The sequence below is a fragment of the Chlamydotis macqueenii genome, chromosome 4 (genome assembly GCF_036417535.1).
Source record: "Chlamydotis macqueenii isolate bChlMac1 chromosome 4, bChlMac1.mat, whole genome shotgun sequence".
NCBI lineage: Eukaryota > Metazoa > Chordata > Aves > Otidiformes > Otididae > Chlamydotis > Chlamydotis macqueenii.
Genome location: NC_141559.1, coordinates 29,140,784 through 29,162,800, shown reverse-complemented (window position 1 = coordinate 29,162,800; position 22,017 = coordinate 29,140,784). Strand labels below are relative to the sequence as shown.

The following is a 22,017-nucleotide window of genomic DNA, read 5'->3' as shown; positions in this document are numbered from 1 at the left end:
AGAAGTCCTAGAATTGGTAACTAGCCACAACTTCAAGAAACAATATGCGAGTCTGTCAGGAGTTTGACAATGCCAGTAGCCACTCCTAGTCTCCCCCTCCATCGTGAAAATGGCTTACCCAAGTGTGCCACATCCATTACATGTTGCAAAGGCTTAGGCAATGCCCTCAACTTTGCTTCTTTCTGGTTGACTTTTGTTCTTCCCTCCCCACTCCAGGCCTCTGTATTTGCATTCTTATTTTGCCAAGTCATTTCCATATGTGCACATAAATACACGTATATGGCTGAAATATGCAAATGTCATTGAACTTCAATTTGGATATAGAGACAGGCTTTTAAATCAGTCACAGTGGTGTTCTGTGGACAAAACTGTAGGTTTAAGATACTGAACTGGATTAGCTTCTTCTACAGTGTTTGAAATACTAAAAAACTGGACTGCTTCCACCTCCATCTAAACACGCCCAAGACATTTTTACCCGCACAATAAAATAAGCCAGCTCTCACTAGTTCTGTTTAAGGACGTGTTGCGCTTAGAAAAGTGAAAATCCCACCTGCCTTTACGAAAGTTTAATTAAGTCGTGACAAATCCCCTTTGTGCTGCTCCCTGCAAAGCAGAACTTCTGAACACTTCAGGGTCACTAAAATAGTTATGGGGAGAGCTCCAACAGCTGGACTAACCGGCAGCCACAGCAGCCTGAGGAACACCAACAACCTGTCAGAGAGAAGCAGAGTGTGTTCGTTAGCCAGAGACTTCAACAACAGCAGACAGCAGGTACAGGATCTCCTCATGTGGGGATGTGCTCTTCCCGTACTAGCTTATTATTCATTTAAGGCCAGCCGCTGGCGGCATGATAATGTGTTCTGTGACTTAATTATGTAGATGAGAGACTTGGGGGCTTATTTTCTCATTAGTTAGGGAGAGGGCAGGCAGGGGGTCTTTTCCTGGAGGAGCTTTGCATGAACATATCTTTGTACCATTAGTGTTAGTGCTACATCAAAAGTACACATTCGCAACATCGTATTTCACGCAATTTTATTTATAAAATTGTTATTATCTAACAAATTGCATATAAAATGATTTACTTCAAGTAAATACAGAATACTGCACAACTATTAAAACTATTGTATTGTCCATCATAAGTGTATTAAAACATTCCTAAAAAATGCCTCTATTAAAAAACAAAAACCCAAGAACACAAGTAGCATGATCAAGACCACTTTCAATAGCTTAAAATGAATTACCAGGAAGTTGCATTAACTTCCTAAGTAGACTCCAGTTACATCCATTGAGATCAGCATGTGATACAATACCACAGTCTAACGCTAAAGATGACAAGTAATACATTATGCACCTGATCTATGCTTTTCTCCTAGACTGAAGGTAACCAGTCCAAAACCAGAAAACTAAAGCTCAAGTCAAACTCTACTGGGCATGCAGTTCTGTTATAGCAATACTTTCAATCAGTAAGTGTAGTTGGCTTTTACAATCAATTTTACAACTGATAAAAAGGAACACAAGAGAATACATTCGTATAAAAAGGAATGATACACAAAGGGTAAATATCGACACCTTGCCGTACACCCCAGGACGAACCAGAGGGAGAGATTCAGTTGGAACTAATCTGGAATACATGTATCGGAGACAGGTCTGAGTCACAAAACCCAAATCCCAGTCTCGACAGAGCTCAAGGTAGCATCAGGTCCGTCTCTACTATGTACACAGCATGATCATGAACACACATACGGATGGAGCTTTTTATTAACACGTGTATATTGCCAAAACACAAAGACAGCCAGCAGTGCTGCCTGGTGCACGCTAGTGGTCACAACACTTATTTTTATACTGCATGTTAAGGGAAACATTGGGGTTTTTTTCCCCCTCCCCTTTCTTTTCTTCAAGTGGCAAATTTTGGTAGTTAATGGATGGTAATGGTACCCAACAGATCCAACAGAGTAGTTTCGTTTTGTTTGCTTTAGACAGTTTCATGACCAATTACAGATATCTGAAAAAGCTTCAGAGAGAAATCAAGAATGGGAGGGAGGAACTGGAACCTTCAACAGTGCTTGACACCTGTTGAGATCTAGTCTCCTTCCTAGGTATTTGCAGAACTGCCCTTTCAATGCACGCAAAAGGCACGCACAGCAAGAAGGAAAACAATCAAAAATTCACACGAGAGTTTCTCTTGCAACCAACATTATTAATCAAAATCCATTTTACCAAGGGCATCTCTAAAGTAGTAAAAACACAGATTAACGTCCGGGACAGTTCTTATAGCACCATGTTTAATCCTGCCGCAAGTGATGGCAACCTCCCGTAAGTGGTAGGGGGTGCCGGCTCCCACCCTCCGTTTTTTACAGGCTAATGCTCTTCTCATGCCAGGTAGCAAAGGGAAAAGGCCAGGCAGGTCCTGCGACTAACCGGAGCCGGGCCGGCTGCCGGGGCTCCACCGCCCCCGGTGCCCGCTGCAGGTCGCTGGCAGACAGTAGAGGACAGGCGACCGAAGCGCTCCCGCCTCGCCTCGGGGCCAGTTTCCACCCAGCTCTCGCGGTGGCCACCTTGCCTTTCTGTAATAAACACTTTTAGGGTGAAAAGCAGTCATGTGCAAGAATCATTTAATCTGCATGCTACTATTTACATTTCAAACACTATTTACACACCAGAACTACAATTAGCTTCTCTCTCAAAGGGCAGAGAAGGCGGCTGTCAGCACAGAACACACCGGAGCAAGCACCTCCACAGCTTTAAGGGGCACAATCAAAATTATGGATTTTGAAGCAAAGAGAGCCTACTGCTACTTAAACAGACACACAGAGACAAATCAGATCAAATCAAACATTTGTATTTAGGCTATTAATTAAAAAAAAAGGACAAGAAAAAAGGCGGAAAAAAAAAAAAGAGCTCAAACAACAGAACGGCCCGTGAATATGGAGAGTATTTAGAAAGCAGAGGAGCAAGGACTGTGATGCCCTTTGGCCAGGGTCAGTGGGGAATTTGGAAACAGCTTTAAAGCCAGGGCTACTGCTGAAGCTACCAGACCCCTTGTTAGCAATGCCACCATCCCATATGAATCACCCAGCAAACCGAGCTGCTTCACACTCCACAAGGGCCATCAGCCTGATAAGAAATTTCTGAACAACTACTGCACACTAAAGATAATTAGACTGACCTCTTGAACTCACATCTACCCCACCACCACACCAGGCAGGCGGGAAATTGCCAAGAAGTTGTACTGCCTACCATATCTTATTGCTTGAGAAAACGAGCCCACGCAGCCAGCAGTTGTGCTCTAGTTGCAGCTCACCTAAGTTTTCACAAAGTTTTCTGGAAGAAAGCTTGCTTGCACTTGGCAGGCTTTGACAATAGATTGATTTCCAAGGCCTTCCACAAGCTTTCCAAACTGGACACCTAAGCTGCTGAGTAGCTGCTGATGGGGTATTTCTAGGACATCTTACCCGATTTGTAGACAAAAAAAAAATGTGGGCTTTAAATGTCCAATATAGACAGCTAATCCTGAACACTCAGTATGCATCCATCAAACAACTGCAAAAACGAGGAAAATAAGAGTATCTCCTGGCAGCAGGGAAGAGGGGAGGATCTGCAGCAATAAAGACATGCTCTAGAAAAATAAGTTTAGTGGTTTTTATAAGAACAGTCAGTCATTCTGGGACTCAGGAGAAATGTTGCACATTCGTGTGTACATGTGCACATAGTGAGAACAAAATTTGCTCACCTCAGAGCGTTTACCTTCCTATCAGTCTGACATTGCCAACAGCACGTCCAGCAGACTGGAACTCAGAGAACAGCGTGACAAGACAGAAGGCCAATACAGTACAACCGCAGAAATTCAAGCGGAAGAATGAAGTTGAAGTTGTCTTCAGAAGCCCACAGCAGCAACAGCAGTATTCAAGATCAGTGGCAATAAGGAATGTTTCTGTAGGCTTTTTCTCCTAAGTGCTGGGTCACAATCAAGGCTCTTGGGTGGAGGGGTTACTTCCTCAACCACGCTGCCCTGACTTCTCCGCACACCATTTTGTCTCAGTGCAGCAACACTGGGCTGATGATCTGTCTGTTCTGCTGCTATCAGGCAAAGTGGTGTGTCCTTTTGGGGAAAATAAACACTAGTAATTCCTCCAGTTGAGGAGTGGCTAAGAAAAACATAACACTGTAGTGAGGTGGAACCAACTTTATTAAGGACAGTGAATTATAATTGCTTTTGAAGGCTTTAAAAAAAAAATTACTCTGAGTCATGACTGGCCTTTAACAGCAGATACCAAAGGATATAGAGGCTGCCTGATTCAGAGCCAGTCAGTGGGAGTTAACCAGAGAGGATGAGGTAATGCTCCAAGACAGGAGGACAACAGGACTGTCTGCGGCATCTGTGGAGCACCAGTGTGCCTACCAACAGCCTTCAGAGGGGCAAAAACCATGGCTGACTAAAGCACAAAAAGGCAAAATGTGCAAGGGTACATATACTTTTAAAAGTCATAGGACTAGAAAGGACCTTAATAGGGCATCATATCAGCCTTCCATCCATCCCCCAGAACAGGGAAGCTTTGAAAGCAATGCATTCATCTCTTCTACTCCGCATACTTCATTTTAGGAAACTCACCTCAGAAAGATGCTAAGCTCTTACAAAGTGGTGCTACACACCCTTTGCCACTACCTGAGCAAAGCAGGAGCTGAGAGCTCACAGCTTTCAGGACTGGCTCTGCAGATACCGAGAAGGGTCATACAACAAAAGCTAGATTTGTACAAAGTGCAAGCTACCTAGGCCATGGTCACATTTGTAAGTTCACTATTACTAGTGAAGAAGAATGAATCAAAACCTCTAAGCTAGATGGAGTCTCGTCTAATTCTTCTTCCACTACTTGTGCTTTTATTCCAAATTCTACTCTCTTTTGTCCAATTCAAAAGAGTCTGTCTTGGCTGATCCTAATACCAGCTTCTATTTCAAAACTTTTATTCCATTGCTTCAAGAAAGCTTTTTGTTGCATTTAGAGCAACAAAGGGAGACACATCTCCATAGCAAGGATTTGTTCACTGGAGGTAAGCATTTACTCTGGCAAAAGCTGTTCTCTCCAACTTTCGAGGAAATGAGATATGATCTTTCCATAATCACATGCATTTAGCAATAAATAAGTTTGGATTAGATCGTATTAAAACATATGCACAGATTTAAAGCACTGGTGTGTCACAGATTCTTACTCCACAGCTCATGCAAGTAAAAGGAATTAAAGAAAAAAAAAAAAAAAAAAAAAAAAAAGGAAGACCAAGCCTTAGCTAGGAACAGAACAAGGAATTATCTTAAAAGAAACTTTGCACAAGTATATCAAAGCATTAATATTAGTGAGATCCCCAAATACATTAGGTTACACTAAATTCCAGAGAAACAAAAGATTTAGCTATATCAGATACATACATTTTGATTTTTTAAGTTAATATATAATTCATTCTTTGAATAATATTATTCACTTGGACCCAACATCCACACTTCTTTCATACATTTATACAGTTATATCTCATCCTTGCCTTAAGAGACTGATGTCCTAAGGTATGGCAGCAACCAAAGGCTCTACAACCACTGTTTGTCAAATATAAAACTCCTTTCCCTTCATACAAGGGTGGAGAAAGGAAGAAAGATATTGATAAAATTAGGCAATTCTCCCTGTAAGCTTGCTGATTCCAACCTCAAAGTACTCCAGGGAGATGGCTGGAAGCTTGCGTAAAAAAAAAAATTTCCCTTGCTTTAAAAACAATTTTTTTTACTGTACAATAGATGCATAGAAAGTTGCTTCCTGATGGATTTAGACCTGTAGCTGTGTTTAGCTGTGAAAACAAGAAGATTGTTCCTCTACAGACTGGTGAGGAGAGGGAACGTCTCAGGAATATTTGGCAGCTATCGAAGAGCTCATGATACGAAGAATAAACAGCATATCCACAGACTATAACAATGCAGCTCTGTCCCACTGAATACACCAATTTATAAAAAGTGTCCACTTGTTACTCAGGATCAAGAATACAGTAGAGATTCATGGCTCAACAGCTTTCAAACTGGTGGTTTAAAACAAACAAACAAATAAAAAACTGTCAGTGAGCAGCAGATTTTAAATAGCCCACTCTTCTCTCCTCCACTCCAAAGAAACATGAGTTCACTGCAATATCAGGAACTTAGACTTGAGACTACTTGGGAGAGAAGGCTTCCCTGTCACCCATGTCCATACAGCTTGGTGTCGGAGCGACACACTGAAGGTTTCAGAGGGTTTCGGTTGTCCAGTGTCTTGTTGTGGTTACTTCAGCAGTTTTACCAGCTGGCTCTGACAGCCTCAATGTCACTAACCAAATTCTGGGCTAAGCATATCCCAAATATCTGGAAGAGACAACAGTTCATTCATTTGGAGCATCGGACAACTCTTTTCACACAGGCAAACTCCTTAGGTTATACAAAACTTTGATTTGAAAACAAACAACAGAAAGTTAGAAATCAAATTGATAGTAAGCGTGGGAAGAAGGAAGAATATAAAAAAACCTCTTGTAAGTATTTTTATAGTGCCACTGGGTTCCAGGAAATTGAACAGTTCTAGACTTTCTTCACAAAAGCAACTGTAAAGGCTTTTCACTGCTCATTTAAGCGCCATCAGAAACAGTAGCTCTGTATAGGCTTAAAAATCTCTACTTAATTTTTATCTAACACAGAGTGTAGGTTTTGACTTGCAAACAGGTGAAAAGAAAAGAATGCATCCTTATAGATAAAAATTAAATACTCCTTAACACAAAGAAAGCCTCATGCATTTAGCTCCCCTCACTAAAACCTAATGGACATCATATTTCTAGGTGCAACTGACACTGTATTTCCACTTCTCACAGGCAGTTCCTGCCTCATATATTCTATTTATCTGTTACTCTTCTGTGTAATTCATTACAGGGAACATGATGTTTACCTGCAGTAATGCTATCCCAATGAATATACCAGCAACTATGGTAAGATTGTCCTGCAACCATTTCTCAAACTGAGGGACACAGCCTTTAGTGTAGATAACAATCTGCTGATCAACTTCCTGCCAAGGAGAAGAGGGAAGAAAACAGAGATCATTACATTCAACCATCCCAGCAGTAGAATAACCTGCTCTTGCAAGACAGATTCAGATCTTTAACATACCACATTTAAAAAAAAAAAAAAAAAAAAAATTGCTTACTGGTTTTTGCCTTGCATCATAGCCACACTGAGTATTAATAACATCTTCCTAGGAGAGAGAGAGAGAGAGACAGATGAGAGGCAATCAGTGAAGTGTCTCCCAAACACCCTCTCCCAGCTCCTCAGAGTTAGCCTTGCATGTAGTAAGACAGTCACGCTAATTTTGGTTACCATATTGCTTTTTAAAAACCCCTTCCTCTTCCATTCAGCGCTATTAATTATTTGCAACAAACAAAAGCACATGGTCAAAAAATAATTCCAGTTCTCAGGGCAGCAAGCTGGGAAATCCAGCCCTCCACCTGGGTGAACTCCATGTCCCAGATGCAAGCATTCAGACGTCAGAGTAAAGGGATTAGGGAACATCTATTTGAAGTGAAAGAACCTTCTGCCGAAAAGGTTTTGTCTATACTGAAAAATATGCCAAGACTACGGTTAACATTTTCAGAATTCAGTCTGTGCAGCATGAAGAGGTGAGAAGGGGCAGTTCTGTTGCAGAAGCTGCAAGTTCTTACCAAGGATGTCTGTAGAAATATATAAAGTACCTAGTTCCTTTCAAAAAACTAGGGAGGAGAAAGAAGTAATGGCATAATGAGTTCTTACTGCCTAGTCTTTCTTACAGGAGCTTGATACCATTGGGAAAGGAGGTTATTTTTTTCCTACTGTCTCTGCTTTAGTACTTCCAAAGCACAGGTAATAAAATAGGCTATGGCAGACTTCTCCTAGCGAACAAGTGCTACTCATTGGAAGCTGAAGCTGCATTTACTCTGTATACAGCGTTATTTCAGGGCAATAAAATGAAGCAACTACTTTTGGCATCAGCCACAATGGCAGCAAAATATTAAGTTATGGCTTATATAGTAACAGTGAGCAGAAGGAACTACTCAAGGAAGTGAGAAAAATCAATCCGGTTTTCAGTAGCTAGGTGTACTGAACATCACAATTTAATCAACTTGTGGGAAGTGAGAATGGCAGCCAGCAGAGAAATAGATTTTAAATAGCAGCCATACAGAAAAAAGTATCTCCTCCTATCAGTAGTTAAAAGCTCCTTTAAGTGTTTCCTTCCTTTGCAGGAAGTACATCAACAGGTCACATCCTGTGAGTTGTCCAAGCTGGATTCCTTCAATGGACCTTTAAGATTTAAGCAATTTCTGTCTTTTAACGATATGAAAGCTTCTGTTCCAGGATCTACAATATAACAGTGCCACGCACTTCAAGGCTGTAAAAGTAGATAAGATTCCAGCAGAGGAATTTTAAGCTTTCTTCTTTGTACTGAATGCCTACTTGCTTTATCATCAGTGACTACTGCCTTTAGTCTTGGAATTTTTTAACCAAAAGAAAGCATGAAGAATGAAATGGAAATAAATCCACTTTTCTAGGCCTTGCCTGTTCAGGAATTTGGAACATTTCAACCTGATAAACTACAGCAAAGTGAACTACAGGAGTCCAAATTCATTTTAAAGGAGACTTATTTTGGCCTACCTTAAACTTACCACTTCCTGATTCAAGCTAAACTAAAAGTCCTGTTCAATAAAGCATCCACATAACTTTTTGCATCAGTCCAACACTGCATCCTAATTCCAAAAGGGACAAATTTGCTTTTCCACAAAACAAACCTGTGTTTATCACTGTAATTGAACCAGTCACAGCTTGGTTACAATTATATCCATTACACACATGACTTCTAATATTTTTAGAAACATTATTATTTTTAGTCTTTATTTTAAAAGCAATTAAGCGTGTTGCTTCCCTACAATGAATGAAACTTAGGTTTAAATTTCTGGTTGCTGTATCACCCCCTAAGAAACTGTATAACCACATACACTCAAAGACAGAGAGAGAGAACCTCAGCGTGGATTATGTATTTATAGGATTACCTTGTACTGCTGTCACTGGTTTGGTTTCATAACAACTATATTGTTAAAACTGGGTTGTGATGACCTCTCTGTGTGGGTGGGTGGGCAGATGGGCAAACAGTAAGGGGAATCCTAAGCATAATGCAATGCTTGAGCCTAACCTACTTTCCATTTTATTTTAATATTTCATTAAAACATTTTCAGAAGTGCTTGTGGGAGAGATTCAAACTACTGTGAAGACACGTTCACTGCAGAGGAACCAGAATGCAGCTTGTGCAAATGGCAGTGCATTAGCAGGAGAGGGGGAGAGCAGCACTAGTGACTGGATGCTGGGAGCAGCAACTGCATTGCATTAGCAAGGCAGGAAGCACCTGAAGTGCCTGTTGGCAACTTGCCTAACTTCAGTCAGTGCTACAGACTCATACATTCAAGTCTGTAAGTCACTCCAGGTGAAGAAAAAGCCACAGGTGAAGTACTAGATAACACAAGCACTCACAGGCTGCTTCTTTTAAGCTGTATGAAAGCCAAATGTAAGCAGTGTTAGCCACATAACAGTTTCCATGCACACGCTCATCCCTATCCCAAGCCTTTCACTGTCAGTGAACTACTTCCCTACACTTTATCCTTCATTCTTGATCATGTCCATACTAGTAATGCACGGTTCCAACATTTTCTGCTTGATCATCCAAAGCTGTTCCCTCAAACAATTTCTGCCCTTTCAAGTCTCATTTCAGGTCACTGTAGGACAAGCAGGAGTTTTAAAGGGGAAAAAAAAAGAGCGTGTAAAGATGTCCATACCCAACTCAAGTTTCTAATGCAAACATGTGTCAATTCTTCAGAGCACAGACTGCCATTCGTCACCATACCTAGCACAAACTGGGCCAAACTGGCTGCAACCTTTGGACACTGCATTAAATAATGAGTAATACCTGCTTTAGTGTTTGATCTTAGAGCTGCTGTTCTTTAAGACAGCAAATTAAATATCCTGATGATATTCAACTGAAAGCTCATATCCTTCAACTCATTAAGGGCTTCTGCTTTTTGTACTTGCTAAAATTGATACATGTATGTTCAGCCAAACCTGGGGTTCTCTCATTCTAATGAAAAGCAGCAAACAGCATACAATGAAGACTTAAATTAGCTCAGGATTTTTGCTGACTGCAGAAAAGTTAGTGGTTAAGCTGAGCTGCAACTACAAAAAAAAAATACCGGTTGGTGAGAAGGTAATGATCTTGCATGACTTCCAGAAAAAGAAAAAAAAAAAAATCTTCTAGTTATTCAAAATTGGAACAGCAGAATCATTCTACCCTCTTGACTGTCACTTACGGCAGGGTCTTTAGTGCAGCAAGAGAATGGCACACCACAGCGCTCTCGACTTGCGTTGGAATCTGTGCAATTGAAGTAAATATTAAGATTCCAGTCATCAGCTCCAAAAGCCCCACAGCACTGCCACTAGAACAAAGAAAGGAGAGTTTCTTGACTTTCAGAACAAACAAATATCAGCATTAGTAACATGTATCATCATTGTCAGTTTCCCTCTGGCTTTCAAAACAAAATCTGAGATTCCCTCTGGTTTAATTGAAGCTGGCTTGGTTTTGTTGGGTTTTTTTTTGTTTGTTTGGGTGTTTTTTTGTTTGGGTTTTTTTTGTTTTTTTTGTTTGTTTGTTTTGGTTTTTTTAAGACCACTCCAAACCTGTAAGTTGTTCTAAAATCATAATGTGATTAAAGTTATGTTCACACCCTGCAAGGCTGCTCTCTGGAGAGAAACCCATGGTGTGAGCTGATAAGCCTACACAGTACCACAGCGTTGCTCAGGCCTCAGGGACAGTATAGCCAAGAGTATGATACTCTGTCCAGCCTTATGTGCCCTGGGTTCTCAACAAAACTAATCAGCTCCAAGGGCTACACTTCGGGTATAGCTACTCCTTTTGAGGTTTGGGGGAATCTTTGCCTGGCTGTACATCAAACAGTATGATTACATTGTTTCCTGAGCATCACATGCTGCACAAGTAACATCTGTCCTGAAGGCAGGCAGAATCCTTCAAAAGGTAAATATGCCAAATTGGTAGGCTTAGTTTCTGGCAAAACATGCTGAACACACAAAGAATTGGTAAAACTTGCTGAACATACAAAGAACGGACTACAGATCAGTGGAGCACTGATGGTTTACAGCATTTAAGGAGCTAATGAATCCATCTGTCAGCTTAAAAAAAAAATTAAAACCCAAACAAATCACATTTTTTAAAGCATTGTAATGGCAATTCTCTCTTTCTAGATGTAGCACAGCTCCCTCTGCAATACCTGAACATGTTGTCTTCAAGCATTATCTCTACTAGCTGAAAAAATAGCTTGGTCTCCAGACTCATGCTGTCCCTGACTTATCTGTCAAGACGGCTAATCCAGTTAGGAGAGTAAGTTTTTTGTAGTGCCTGCCTTTTGGTGGCATACAAGCGGACCACTGCTTTCAGACTGTGGTGACCTCTGACCTTCTCCCAACTGGACAAGATTCAAACCAGTGCAAGAATCCACATCCTGTTACTCACTCATCATTTTTCCCCCCAAGGCATTAAACACTGAATTGAATTAATTGCAGAATGTACAAAAATTAGTAAACATTATTTCAACCAACACTTCACCATGTTAGCTACACAGGGCCAAATTCAAAGAGGAGTTCATCAACACAGGCCAGAATTGAGTAGTGGAGCACGAAGGTACTGGCAAAGTAACTTGCGTGCAAAAGTCAGTGCAAGACTCCTTTACACACACTGACAAATTACAGAGTTTAACCTGTACATCTCTCCTTCCAAGTGCAGATGTAGCGTAATTTAGATATTTCCTATGAGAACTTTATAAGTTGCCCAATTTGTTAGGCTAATTGCATTAAGTCTACTTGAAAAGAAATAACACGGTAGTTTTCCTCAGACCAGCTAAACATCTCTGCCACTCTGCAGTGTGGTATAGCTTACAGGCTGCTTCTTTTAAGCTGTATGAAAGCCAAATGTATGCAGCGTTAGCCACATAACAGTTTCCATGCACACACTCATCCCTATTTCAAGCAACATTAGAGGTATAGCACCTGTAACATTGCTAAAACAACACCAACATTCACCTCAGAAACAAATTAAGCTTAGAAAATAATTAATTTTTTTAAACTGATGTTATAGCTCCTACTATAAAATATTTTCAACACCTCTCCCCTCCATAACTCTAAAATATCTTCATACACATATGGAATATGCTCGAAAAAATGAACACAAAGACGCATCAGCTTCTGATGTTTAACTGATGGTTAACTTGTATTATTTGACACACTATCTATAAGTCTTCAAGAATAAGTCACCCCAACTCTCCAGCTTGTTTTGCTCATCAACAAATAAGCCACTTATCACAGGTGCTGTGTGTTTTCAGAACTTCTGTAAAGAGAAATATACATATATATATCCAAAAGTACTATATGCTAGAGTATTTCTGTTGTTCCTTGAAGACACCAAACAGATGGTAAGTAAAAAAATAGAGTATTTCTTTAAAGTAAGTTTAACAAAAAAAAATAAACATAGTCCAACTTACATATTCTTGTGTGAAGTCTATGAGGTTTTGCAAATCAATGTCATCTCTGTATGCTCTGATGTTGTTGTTTATAAAAAAATACAGCTGGTCCTTTATCCAGTCTTTGAAAACAAATGCTAGAACACCAGCAGTGAGTTCCAAGAAGAAAATAATTCCAAGAAACACAGAAAACTGTGAAGAAAAATAAAAGGGCTAAGATTAATTTGCTTTATGGCCAAAAACTTCCCTTTCAATGCTCACAATTACGTCCAGTTTTAGGGCTTTATCTATTTCAGGGCAAGTTCAAGAAATTCCAGCACACAGGAAATTTTAAATTAAAAATACATCATTTTTAATTAGAGCTGTGGGACAGGAATCTTAATTCTATTTTAACAAATAATAAAAATGCCAATGGATTCAAATTTTGGACATTTCACTGGAATTTTCAAGGAGGCCCCAGGAGAATTCACTGTAAATTTCAACAGAAAACTTGCCACCTCTAGAGCCCTCTGAAAACTCAGCTTAAATTTCTACACAGGCACATTTTCAAACAAATAAACAACCAACAGTGCCAATGAAATGCTTTCTAAATGAATTTTTCTTTAGATACTCTCATTAGTAAAGCTTTGCCTAAGTGGATAAAGCAAAAATTGGTAACAGCAGAAATTAATTGATGACTAAGTTGAAGCAGAATGTCTATGGAATGACTCACATCCACATTAAAGCCAAATGAGGCTGCTATGATTAATGCAAATGCAATGGATGCCAAAGGCATTACTAATGATCTGCCACTTTCTCTAAGCATCTCCACTGAGTCTACACTGTTTTAAAACACACAGGGGTCCTCGTATACTGGAAGTCCATCCCTTTTGCAACTGCGCCTTTGAGTTTCATTTTAATATGCTCCCTGTGTTTGTTCAGAGGCCTTTTTAATTTCTCTTGCAGCTGCTGTATAGGAAGCTATTTCTGGTACAGTAGATGGGTTCATTATAGGCAAGCTAAGACAAGCAAAAAAAGAGGAGAAAAAAAAAAGTGTTACAACAGCTTCCACCCCCTCCCTATTTTTTTGTTTTTAAAGCGAGACTAGAGCAAGCTAGAAATATCCCAAGCTGCTTTATAAATGCCTCCAATACTATACCTCTCAACTGCCTCTTCCCCTTATACAACAGGTCTGTGGGAGCCAAACATGTCACTTGAAGGCAGTTGTTTCACTGAAAGCCTTTTCACGTACATATTAACACTTAACAGTTATGAAGACATAACTACTACCCAGGCTGTGCCCACCTCTGGTAGTCGGGGTGGTGGAGGAAAGAATCTTGAATTTTTATTATAAATTTTAATTTTATCTAAAATGGAACACGATACTGTTATCCTCATCTTCAAAGCTCACAGGAGGAGAGCTTTCAAAAAACAGGATCAGGCTACTTAGATAAAAGCATTTTGGGTACTCGGGTATGTTTGCCTATCAGCAGCTCCTTCCACAACTAACAGTCCAGCCCAGAGGTCAAGAAGACAACTTCTGTTTTCTTTCCCTATCCTTGGGCACATTCTCCTCCCTTTCTCCCTCTCAGACCCCAGCACTGACAGTAACCAATGAAGCCCTTTCAAATCAGCTGAACAGTACAGAACTGAGGATACCAGCAAGCAACGCCTCCCAACAGTCCTATCTTCTCTGTACCATGAGGGGGATTGCACAGCAGAAATCCCACAGGTCACATTCAGGGGTGTATCTACATTGCTCATATTTCACAGGCAGCTTGTTAGGGACTCAAAGTTCAGTATGCAGATTCTCAGCAGAAATGTATATCTCTTTTTGCGACAGGAAAGCAAAATGTTAGGCAATATGCACATGAAAAGCAGTAGTTCCATGTTACAATTCTTACCGTCAGTAGTTTTGAACCTTAAAAAACCAGTAAGCACCAGAGACTGAAGGGCTGTAAAGTGTTAAGAGTTAAGCAAAAGTGATTCACAGAACAGTACTCTCACATTAGATAACACCTTCGGCTCCCCAAAAGACATTTTAAAGTCTTTACACAGTTAAGCGAGAACAGAGAACATGACTTATGCTATGTAACTGATGAATGCCATAGCTGCAAAGGCTACTTACAAATTTGAGAAGAAACGTATTTTCTCGCAAAGCTCCAATGCATCCTGCGAATCCCAAAATGAACATAACTCCTCCTACCACCAGGAAGAGCCAAACTGGATCAAAGCCTCCCAGGTCGGTGATGGAGGAGATATTGGACAGCACTCCCTGGGAAGGAAACAGTGCCAAGGGATAACAGGTATGTTCAGCTTTCAGTTGTACAAATCCTGCTTGTATTTTTTTTTTTTTTAAAAAGGCAGACTACAGCAAATAAATGTTCTGCAGTACAGCAAGAAAACACAATTAGGAAAATCTTTGCATTCAAAAAGAGATAAAAAGAGTGATTATGTACAATACTGTTGAATCAACATGTGGAATGAACAACAAAAAGTGCTTCTAGAATCCTCTGCAAGAAACCCACAGGTCATTTTGTTGCTTCTATAGCTATGAGAAAGCTAGTTTGCCAGAAAGTCAGAACAGACATTTGAACAAAACTTAACTCATTCCCACACCAAGATGCATTTCACAGAATCATAGAATGGTTAAGGTTGGAAGGGACCTTCAAAGGTCATCTAGTCCAACCCCCCTGCAAGGAGCAGGGACATCCCCCACTAGGATCAGGTTGCTCAGAGCCTGATCCAGCCTGGCCTTGAACGTTTGCAGGCATGGGACATCCACCACCTCTTTGGGCAACCCGCTCCAGTGTTCTACCACCCTCATTGTAAAAAATTTTTTCCTAATATCTAATCTAAATCTACCTCCCTCTATTCTGAAACCACAACAGGCCCTACTGAACAGTCTCTCCCCATCTTTCCTGTAGGCCCCATTAAGTACTGGAAAACCGCTATGAGGTCTCCCTGGAGCCTCCTCTTCTCCAGGCTGAACAGCCCCAACTCTCTCAGCCTGTCCTCATAGGAGAGGTGCTCCACCATTTGTCACCAGTCTCCAACTGGACATTGAGCCATTAACCACCACTCTCTGAGTGCAGCCATCCAGCCAACTCCTTATCCACCTAGTGGTCTATCTGTCAAATCCATGCCTCTCCAGTTTACAGAGAAGGATGTTGTGTGGGACAGTGTCAAATGCTCTGCTCAAGTCCAGGAAGATGACATCAGTTGCTTGTCCCTTGTCCACCAAATGCTGTAACCCCATCATAGAAGGCCACCAAATTGGTCAGACACGATTTACCCTTAGTGAACCTGTATTGGCTGTCTCTGATCACCTCCTTATTTTCCATGTGCCTTAGTATTGTTTCCAGGAGAATCTGCTTCCTGATCTGGCCAGGCATAGAGGTGAGAGTAACTAGCCCGTGGTTCCTTGGGTCTTCCTTTTTCCCCTTTTTGAAACTGGGGGTTATGTTATCTCTTTTCCAGTTGGCGGGAACCTCTCCAGACTGCCGCTTCTCAAATATCATGGACGGCGGTTTGGCAACTTCATCCACCAGTTCCGTCAGGACTCATGGATGCATCTCATTGGGTCCCATGGACCTGTGCACCTTTAGGTTCCTTGGATGGTCCCAAACCTGCTCCTCTGCTACAGTGGGCAGTTTTTCATTCTCCCAGTCCCTGCTTTTGCCTTCCACAACCTGGGCGATCTGGCTAGAGCCCTTATCAACAAAGACTGAGGTAAAAAAATCATGGAGTACCTCAGCCATCTCCACATCCCAGGTAACCAGATCTCCCATTTCCTTCCTTCTCCCTGGCTGACATACCTAAAGAAGCTTTTCTTCTTGTCCTTGATGTTCCTGGCCAGATTGAATTCTGTCAGGGCTTTAGCCTTCCTTACCTGATCCCTGGCCACTCAGACAACCTCTCTGTAATCTTCCCATGCTACCTGTCCTTGCTTCCACTCTCTGTAGGGTTCCTTTTTGATTTTCAGTTGGTCTAGAAGCTCCTTGTTCATCCATGCAGGCCTTCTCATCACATACATTGTTTATGTAAGGACATGGTTACACATGATATCATAGAAAAAAAAAAAGCCATCAATAGCAAGAATACCACCTTGAATTTAGCTTTTATGCTCAGTATTTACAGCAATTGACAGAAATTAGAAGAGAGCTCCTAGGTTGCAGCATCTTGCAAAAACGAATTTTACACCACATTTTGACAAACCAGATATACCTGGCCCATTCAACTTCAGGCATCTGCAGTGCCAAAACCTCATTATATACATAAAGCAGAGCTACTGATTAAACAGTTAGCAGGAGAAACTTGAAAATAATGTTAAGTCTTTTAGTAGGACATAAGGTAGTTTAAGGACTTGTCTTGGGAGACAGTGTGCACTAACTTAGGTTAGACCTATCATAGGGTAAGCCACATATGCTGTATTTTAGATAGGGCAGTCAGCACAGTCTGCTTGTATTGCCACTGACCCCTTAGAAGCAGAGCTTGAGTTGTGACACCAGTAATCCTGAGGAGCTATTTTATTTTTGTGAACGAATTTTAACCAAAGTTTGGCTGATGTTGAACAGATGGGTCCTATCAAGAAGCAAGTACAAAGTCTTCCTTATTCCAGTGAGTTTGCACAGGAATAGTTACAGTTTCCTAAAGCCTTTTGGCAGCAAAAAAGCTGAAGTATCACTGTTTCTTCATCCACCTCCCCAGTGCTGTAGGTTAATGCAAAGCACACTGCTGTAACAGACATTTCTCCATGTGTTTCCTCAAAGAAGCCTGAACCCAGGCTGAGTGCTTTGGGCTACTGCTTTCCCTACTGAGTCCTGAATGAAGCTGTGGCTTGCAAAGCAGAAATATAAACCTTTACCTCTACAGCTCCTTATCTGCAGAATTAAGTTCTCCACCCTTTTGCTTTTCCCTGTTCATATCCCCTTTGCTTCGCTGAAATAGTCCCAAAACTGCAATAATTTTGAAGGAAGTTATCATAACCTCATTTCCAAAAGTTGTTAGTAACATTGTTAACAGATGACTGTTCACAACTGTGGCTTTAGACTTGCAATGTTGGGGTTTTTTTTTGTTTTGTTTTACATACTCAGTTTGGACCACCTAGAACATACAGTCATGTACCCAATACAGTACTCCACATAGTCTGCAGCCACTTCCATAATTTCACAAGCAAAACTGACACTGAGCAAGAGGTAAACAAAGACATTACTCAAAGCTTTTTAATTCTGCAGACTATGATAGACCAGATAGAATACACACGTGAATTTCTCCAATACACATAGGAAGGAGCCTTAGAAAAGGTCAGCATGCTAAAAGCAAAAGAAAAATCTGACTACAACCCAATCTTAAATTATGAACAATAAACCAACAGCACGAATTACATTTTCAAACGGGATTCCTCTCCTTCCTGCTACAGAAGGCTATTGCCTGACAGAGTGTGATGGAAAAAAAAAAATTTTAAAAGTCACATTCATCACTTTCCTCCTACGTTACATATAGTACTAGTCTTATTGTCATTCATTAAATAGAAAAAAAAATAGAGGTAAGGCATGATATAACACTGCACTGCTCAGAATCAGTATTGCTATCAAAGCAAACTAGTTGGCATGTCCCCTTTTCTAACCAGTGATGAGATGGTACAAACTAGGCTGAAATGAAGACTTATCTGTCGTTAACCTGTGCAAAAGTTTTCTACTACTTTTGCTTCATTACATTTGTCATAGAAAAGAAATCAAAGACATAACTTTCTGGCTAAGAATGACAAGTAAAATAAACAGTACAATCCAGTAACACATAAACCTTTGAAGAAGTCATGGCCTTGGCCATACACAAGTCTGCCCCAAGAGAAAGAGACTTCTAAAATGACTACTTCTAAGTTTTTACGTCCTTTCCATGTTTCTCCTCTGTGCCTATGTCCACATAAGATGAGAAGAAATTCTGCCTTAAAGCAAACACTGCTATTCATTTCTTTTAACATTAGCTGATTTTTTAATCAATGGACAGTAGTGTAAGTAGAGTGAGAAAACAGTCACTGCAGAAAGGAAGTTGCCTTTGTATTGTAATTATTTTACTTAAAAAAAAAAAAAAAAATCCAGAAAGATGAACAGTCATTTAAGTCTCTCTTCATGGGACACTTTATCTTTCTTCAAAAACACTACCCCCCCCCCCAAAAAAAAACCCAAAACAACAAAAAAAACCCCCAAACAAAACAAACAGCAAATTACTGTGTTTAATCATGTTCTTTCCATATGAAAGTAGTAAAATTGAAAGAAGAAATTCAAGTTAAATTCAGCTCACATTTGTGGACACAACTCTTAGAGAAACTAGTCATGATATAAAGAAGTGTTAGCGAGAAGAAATACACCATTTTGCACTTTGTCACACTCCCATTAAAGTCAATGACAACAAAATTTAGTGATTCAGTTGTATATTGCCTTTCTGATTTTTTAGCACTGTCATTTTCTTAGCACCCTGGCTTGCCACATGTTGACCAGTCACCTGGCAAAAGTCACCCATCTAATCTCTGGTCTCCCCAGGCTCCAAATTCTCAGGGTAGCCATGACTGGATATATACTGAACTAGAACAACACACGCTTTATCTGCTGGTGTTTGTTGTACTTGGAAAGCACCTTTATGTGCATCTTTTGTTAGTCCACATATGGCAATCACAAGCCTAGCTTGGATAAACCCCAAATAATACATCCTGACAGCGCAAAGCACATACTGGGTAATTCTCATTTGTACTCTCTGTATATGAATCCCAAGTTATCAGCATTCTGGAGAGACATCTCAGGATATATGATCTTCAGAGAGGCTTTGGCAATAAAACAATAGCTAGCAGCAGGAACGACAAACACAGACAACGGTCTGTGGTTACAGCTAGAGAGGCACAGAGGTAGTCTGATAAAAGATTGCTGCTTACTGCTGAAGCATGGTTTCCCAGTTTTAGTTTTTTCTGTATACTTACAAATAGGCTCTCTGAAGAAAGACAGCAGTACAATACTTTAAAGAAAAGCACATTTTGCCTCAAGCAGCAGAGCAATGACTGGAGAGTATCATCTCACTTTACACTGCCAAAAAATCCTAAATGTACAGTCCTATAGGCACATACTTTTCCTATCCACCACAAGTTTCTCTAATGCCTTATTTTTTGGCTGTAATGGCTGCTTCTGGGGAAAGTTTGCCAGAGATGTACAAACACCTGGTAGTGACCAATTCTGTCTTGATCCCATCTTTAGCCAAAAGCAGAAGGGAATGTTTCCAGAGGTGCTTGAGCAGAGAATCAGGAATCTTATATTCTAACACTGCATCCTTCAGCGACACACTCTGTATGCTCAGGCTGACCAGTCAGTCATGGAACATAAGGTGACTATTTGGCAACTGATCTCTTGCACCAATGCAAGACCTATACAAGTCACCTGTAAATCCTTTAAAGTCAGGTTTTCTACAAATGCAAAGTATTTTTCTTAGCAACACTACTGTAGTAGTCCAACCTTTACTGTTAAATAGCTGCAAGTACTACTGATGCTTTACCATCTGAAAGGAAGAAATAGGGTTTTTTTCCCTAAATCCACATTCTCATTTGGGAAGCACAGTTATTTTTCTGGGGTACACGCACATCACTTTCTTCGTAGTTTAGGCATGTGTGTAATCTTTATTTGGCGGTAAACACTTTGTGCAAAGCTACATACTCTAATACTTCTCTTCTCACAATGGCATCAATCCAGGGCTCTGCTGTAGTCCCACAAGGAGAGCCAGTAGGACATGTTCCATGGCTGATCTCCAGCTCATCTGCTTGCTCTGTTCCCCCACCCTCAATTGCCTGCTGTATGTTCCAGTGTCTGGGTTATTATTTAACCTTTTCATCCACCACAAGTCAAAATTTGTTTTGGGGTAATGATGCAACAACAGCATCATCCATAATTAACTTAAATCAATAACAGTGAAGTTACGAAAAAAGTTCCTTTATTTGTGAAATGTACTTGATGTCAATCACTAGGGTACAATGATGCAGGCTTGCAACAGGGAAGGCTGACCTCATATTCCTACTGTGCCCCAAATTCAGGAGAGAAAGTGAAACAGTAGGACCTGCTCTTTTCTCCAACAAAAGGGTGGGGTGAAGAGGCGTTGGTGTTGCCTTCCACCACACCAAGAAACATGACACAACCAAGCCAGGCCCACCAGAAGCTCCTGCAGAACTGGAGTCATCTTATGGCATGGGAGCACAGGCAGAAAAATAGGCTGTGTGAGATGCCTGAATCCAGTGACAGATCCTCTGTTGTCATGCCATTCTTTCCCCATAGCCAGAGCTCTCCACCCTACAAGCTGGATCTCATGCATAGCTCAAGGGAGAACCAGGCAAAGGAAAAATGCTGGTCTTGAACACTCAAGAAGACCCCTCCTGATTTTAACAGCTGCACAACTGTTTGCCTTTATCCCATCAATAAAGAATAAGGAAGCAACAGTAACTTACAAAAGCAATATGGGTGCAATCCTCACCCCTTCTCCATCCTGTACTCTCTAAGATCATCAGGACAATTTGTACTACTTTACAGAGACAGATCTCTGACTCCAGCTGCCACCTTCAGTGCACATAAGCATTTGGTCTACATTAGCATTCCAGGTCAGATTCAGGAATCCATTTAAAGGGACTGCATAAAATCTATGCTCCCCTTCACACCAGGGAGCAGTCTCAGAGCACGCAGACCAGATTACTTACAAATGAAGATGTGCCCTTGGAACATAACTCATGCTCCAACCACTAGCAGGCATTCAGCCCATAAGGTCGCACTAGAAGATAGGCTGAAGAAAATTAAAATCTTTCAAAATGTGTAGTGTTTAAGTTGGGTCTTCAACACCATTTCCTCTCCTATTGGTCCACATTACTTGCATTTAGCAGACGTAGCCTTTGCGTGCTGTATCCAGAAAGTTACTTTAATTTTCCCAGAATGTATGGATGCCAACACAGACATCCTGGTTGAAGCACTGCCCTAGTGTTGGCACACCTCTACAATCTGATTGTATTCCTGGTTCCTAATGAGGTCAAACGAAGAGAGTCACAAATGCATTAATAAACTAGTGAGATTTCCAGACTGTTTGTGGTTGTCATTAGAGCAGAGAACTCACTGCCATGTTAAGGTTTCAGAAATGTTCCCAGAAGCTTGCTAGGCCATTGCTTTTCTCTTGAACAGCTGATTTCACAGGCACAGTAGCATACAGCAGGACAAGAGAGAACGGCTCCAACTGAAAACACTCTAGACAGCAGCAATTTTGAAAAGCTGACCTAGTAATGAAAATTCAAGGCATCTGGAGTCACAGACAACTTAGGAGAACCACCATCCTAGGGAACAAAGAGGTGATACACTGTGACAGTCTACGGAATTTGGCCCACGGAAGTGCATGTAGGAGAACAGGACTCAACACAACAGTCTCTATGACAAA

The 22,017-nt window shown here is 40.7% G+C and overlaps 1 protein-coding gene across 1 annotated transcript in view; it reads right to left on the bottom strand.

Moving 5' to 3' along the window:
• Positions 1 to 1,015: 1,015 nt before the first annotated feature.
• The window catches only part of TSPAN5 (tetraspanin 5), an 88,896-nt gene continuing 67,894 nt past the window's right edge, over positions 1,016 to 22,017 (bottom strand). Inside the window, exons 3-8 of the mRNA XM_086747421.1 lie at positions 14,699 to 14,845; positions 12,613 to 12,783; positions 10,372 to 10,497; positions 7,194 to 7,241; positions 6,939 to 7,055; positions 1,016 to 6,367 (exon numbers count right to left, since the gene is read on the bottom strand). Of these exons, the coding sequence (XP_086603547.1) occupies positions 6,302 to 6,367; positions 6,939 to 7,055; positions 7,194 to 7,241; positions 10,372 to 10,497; positions 12,613 to 12,783; positions 14,699 to 14,845 (675 nt within the window). The 3' untranslated portion in view covers positions 1,016 to 6,301. The remainder of the gene's footprint in view (positions 6,368 to 6,938; positions 7,056 to 7,193; positions 7,242 to 10,371; positions 10,498 to 12,612; positions 12,784 to 14,698; positions 14,846 to 22,017) is intronic.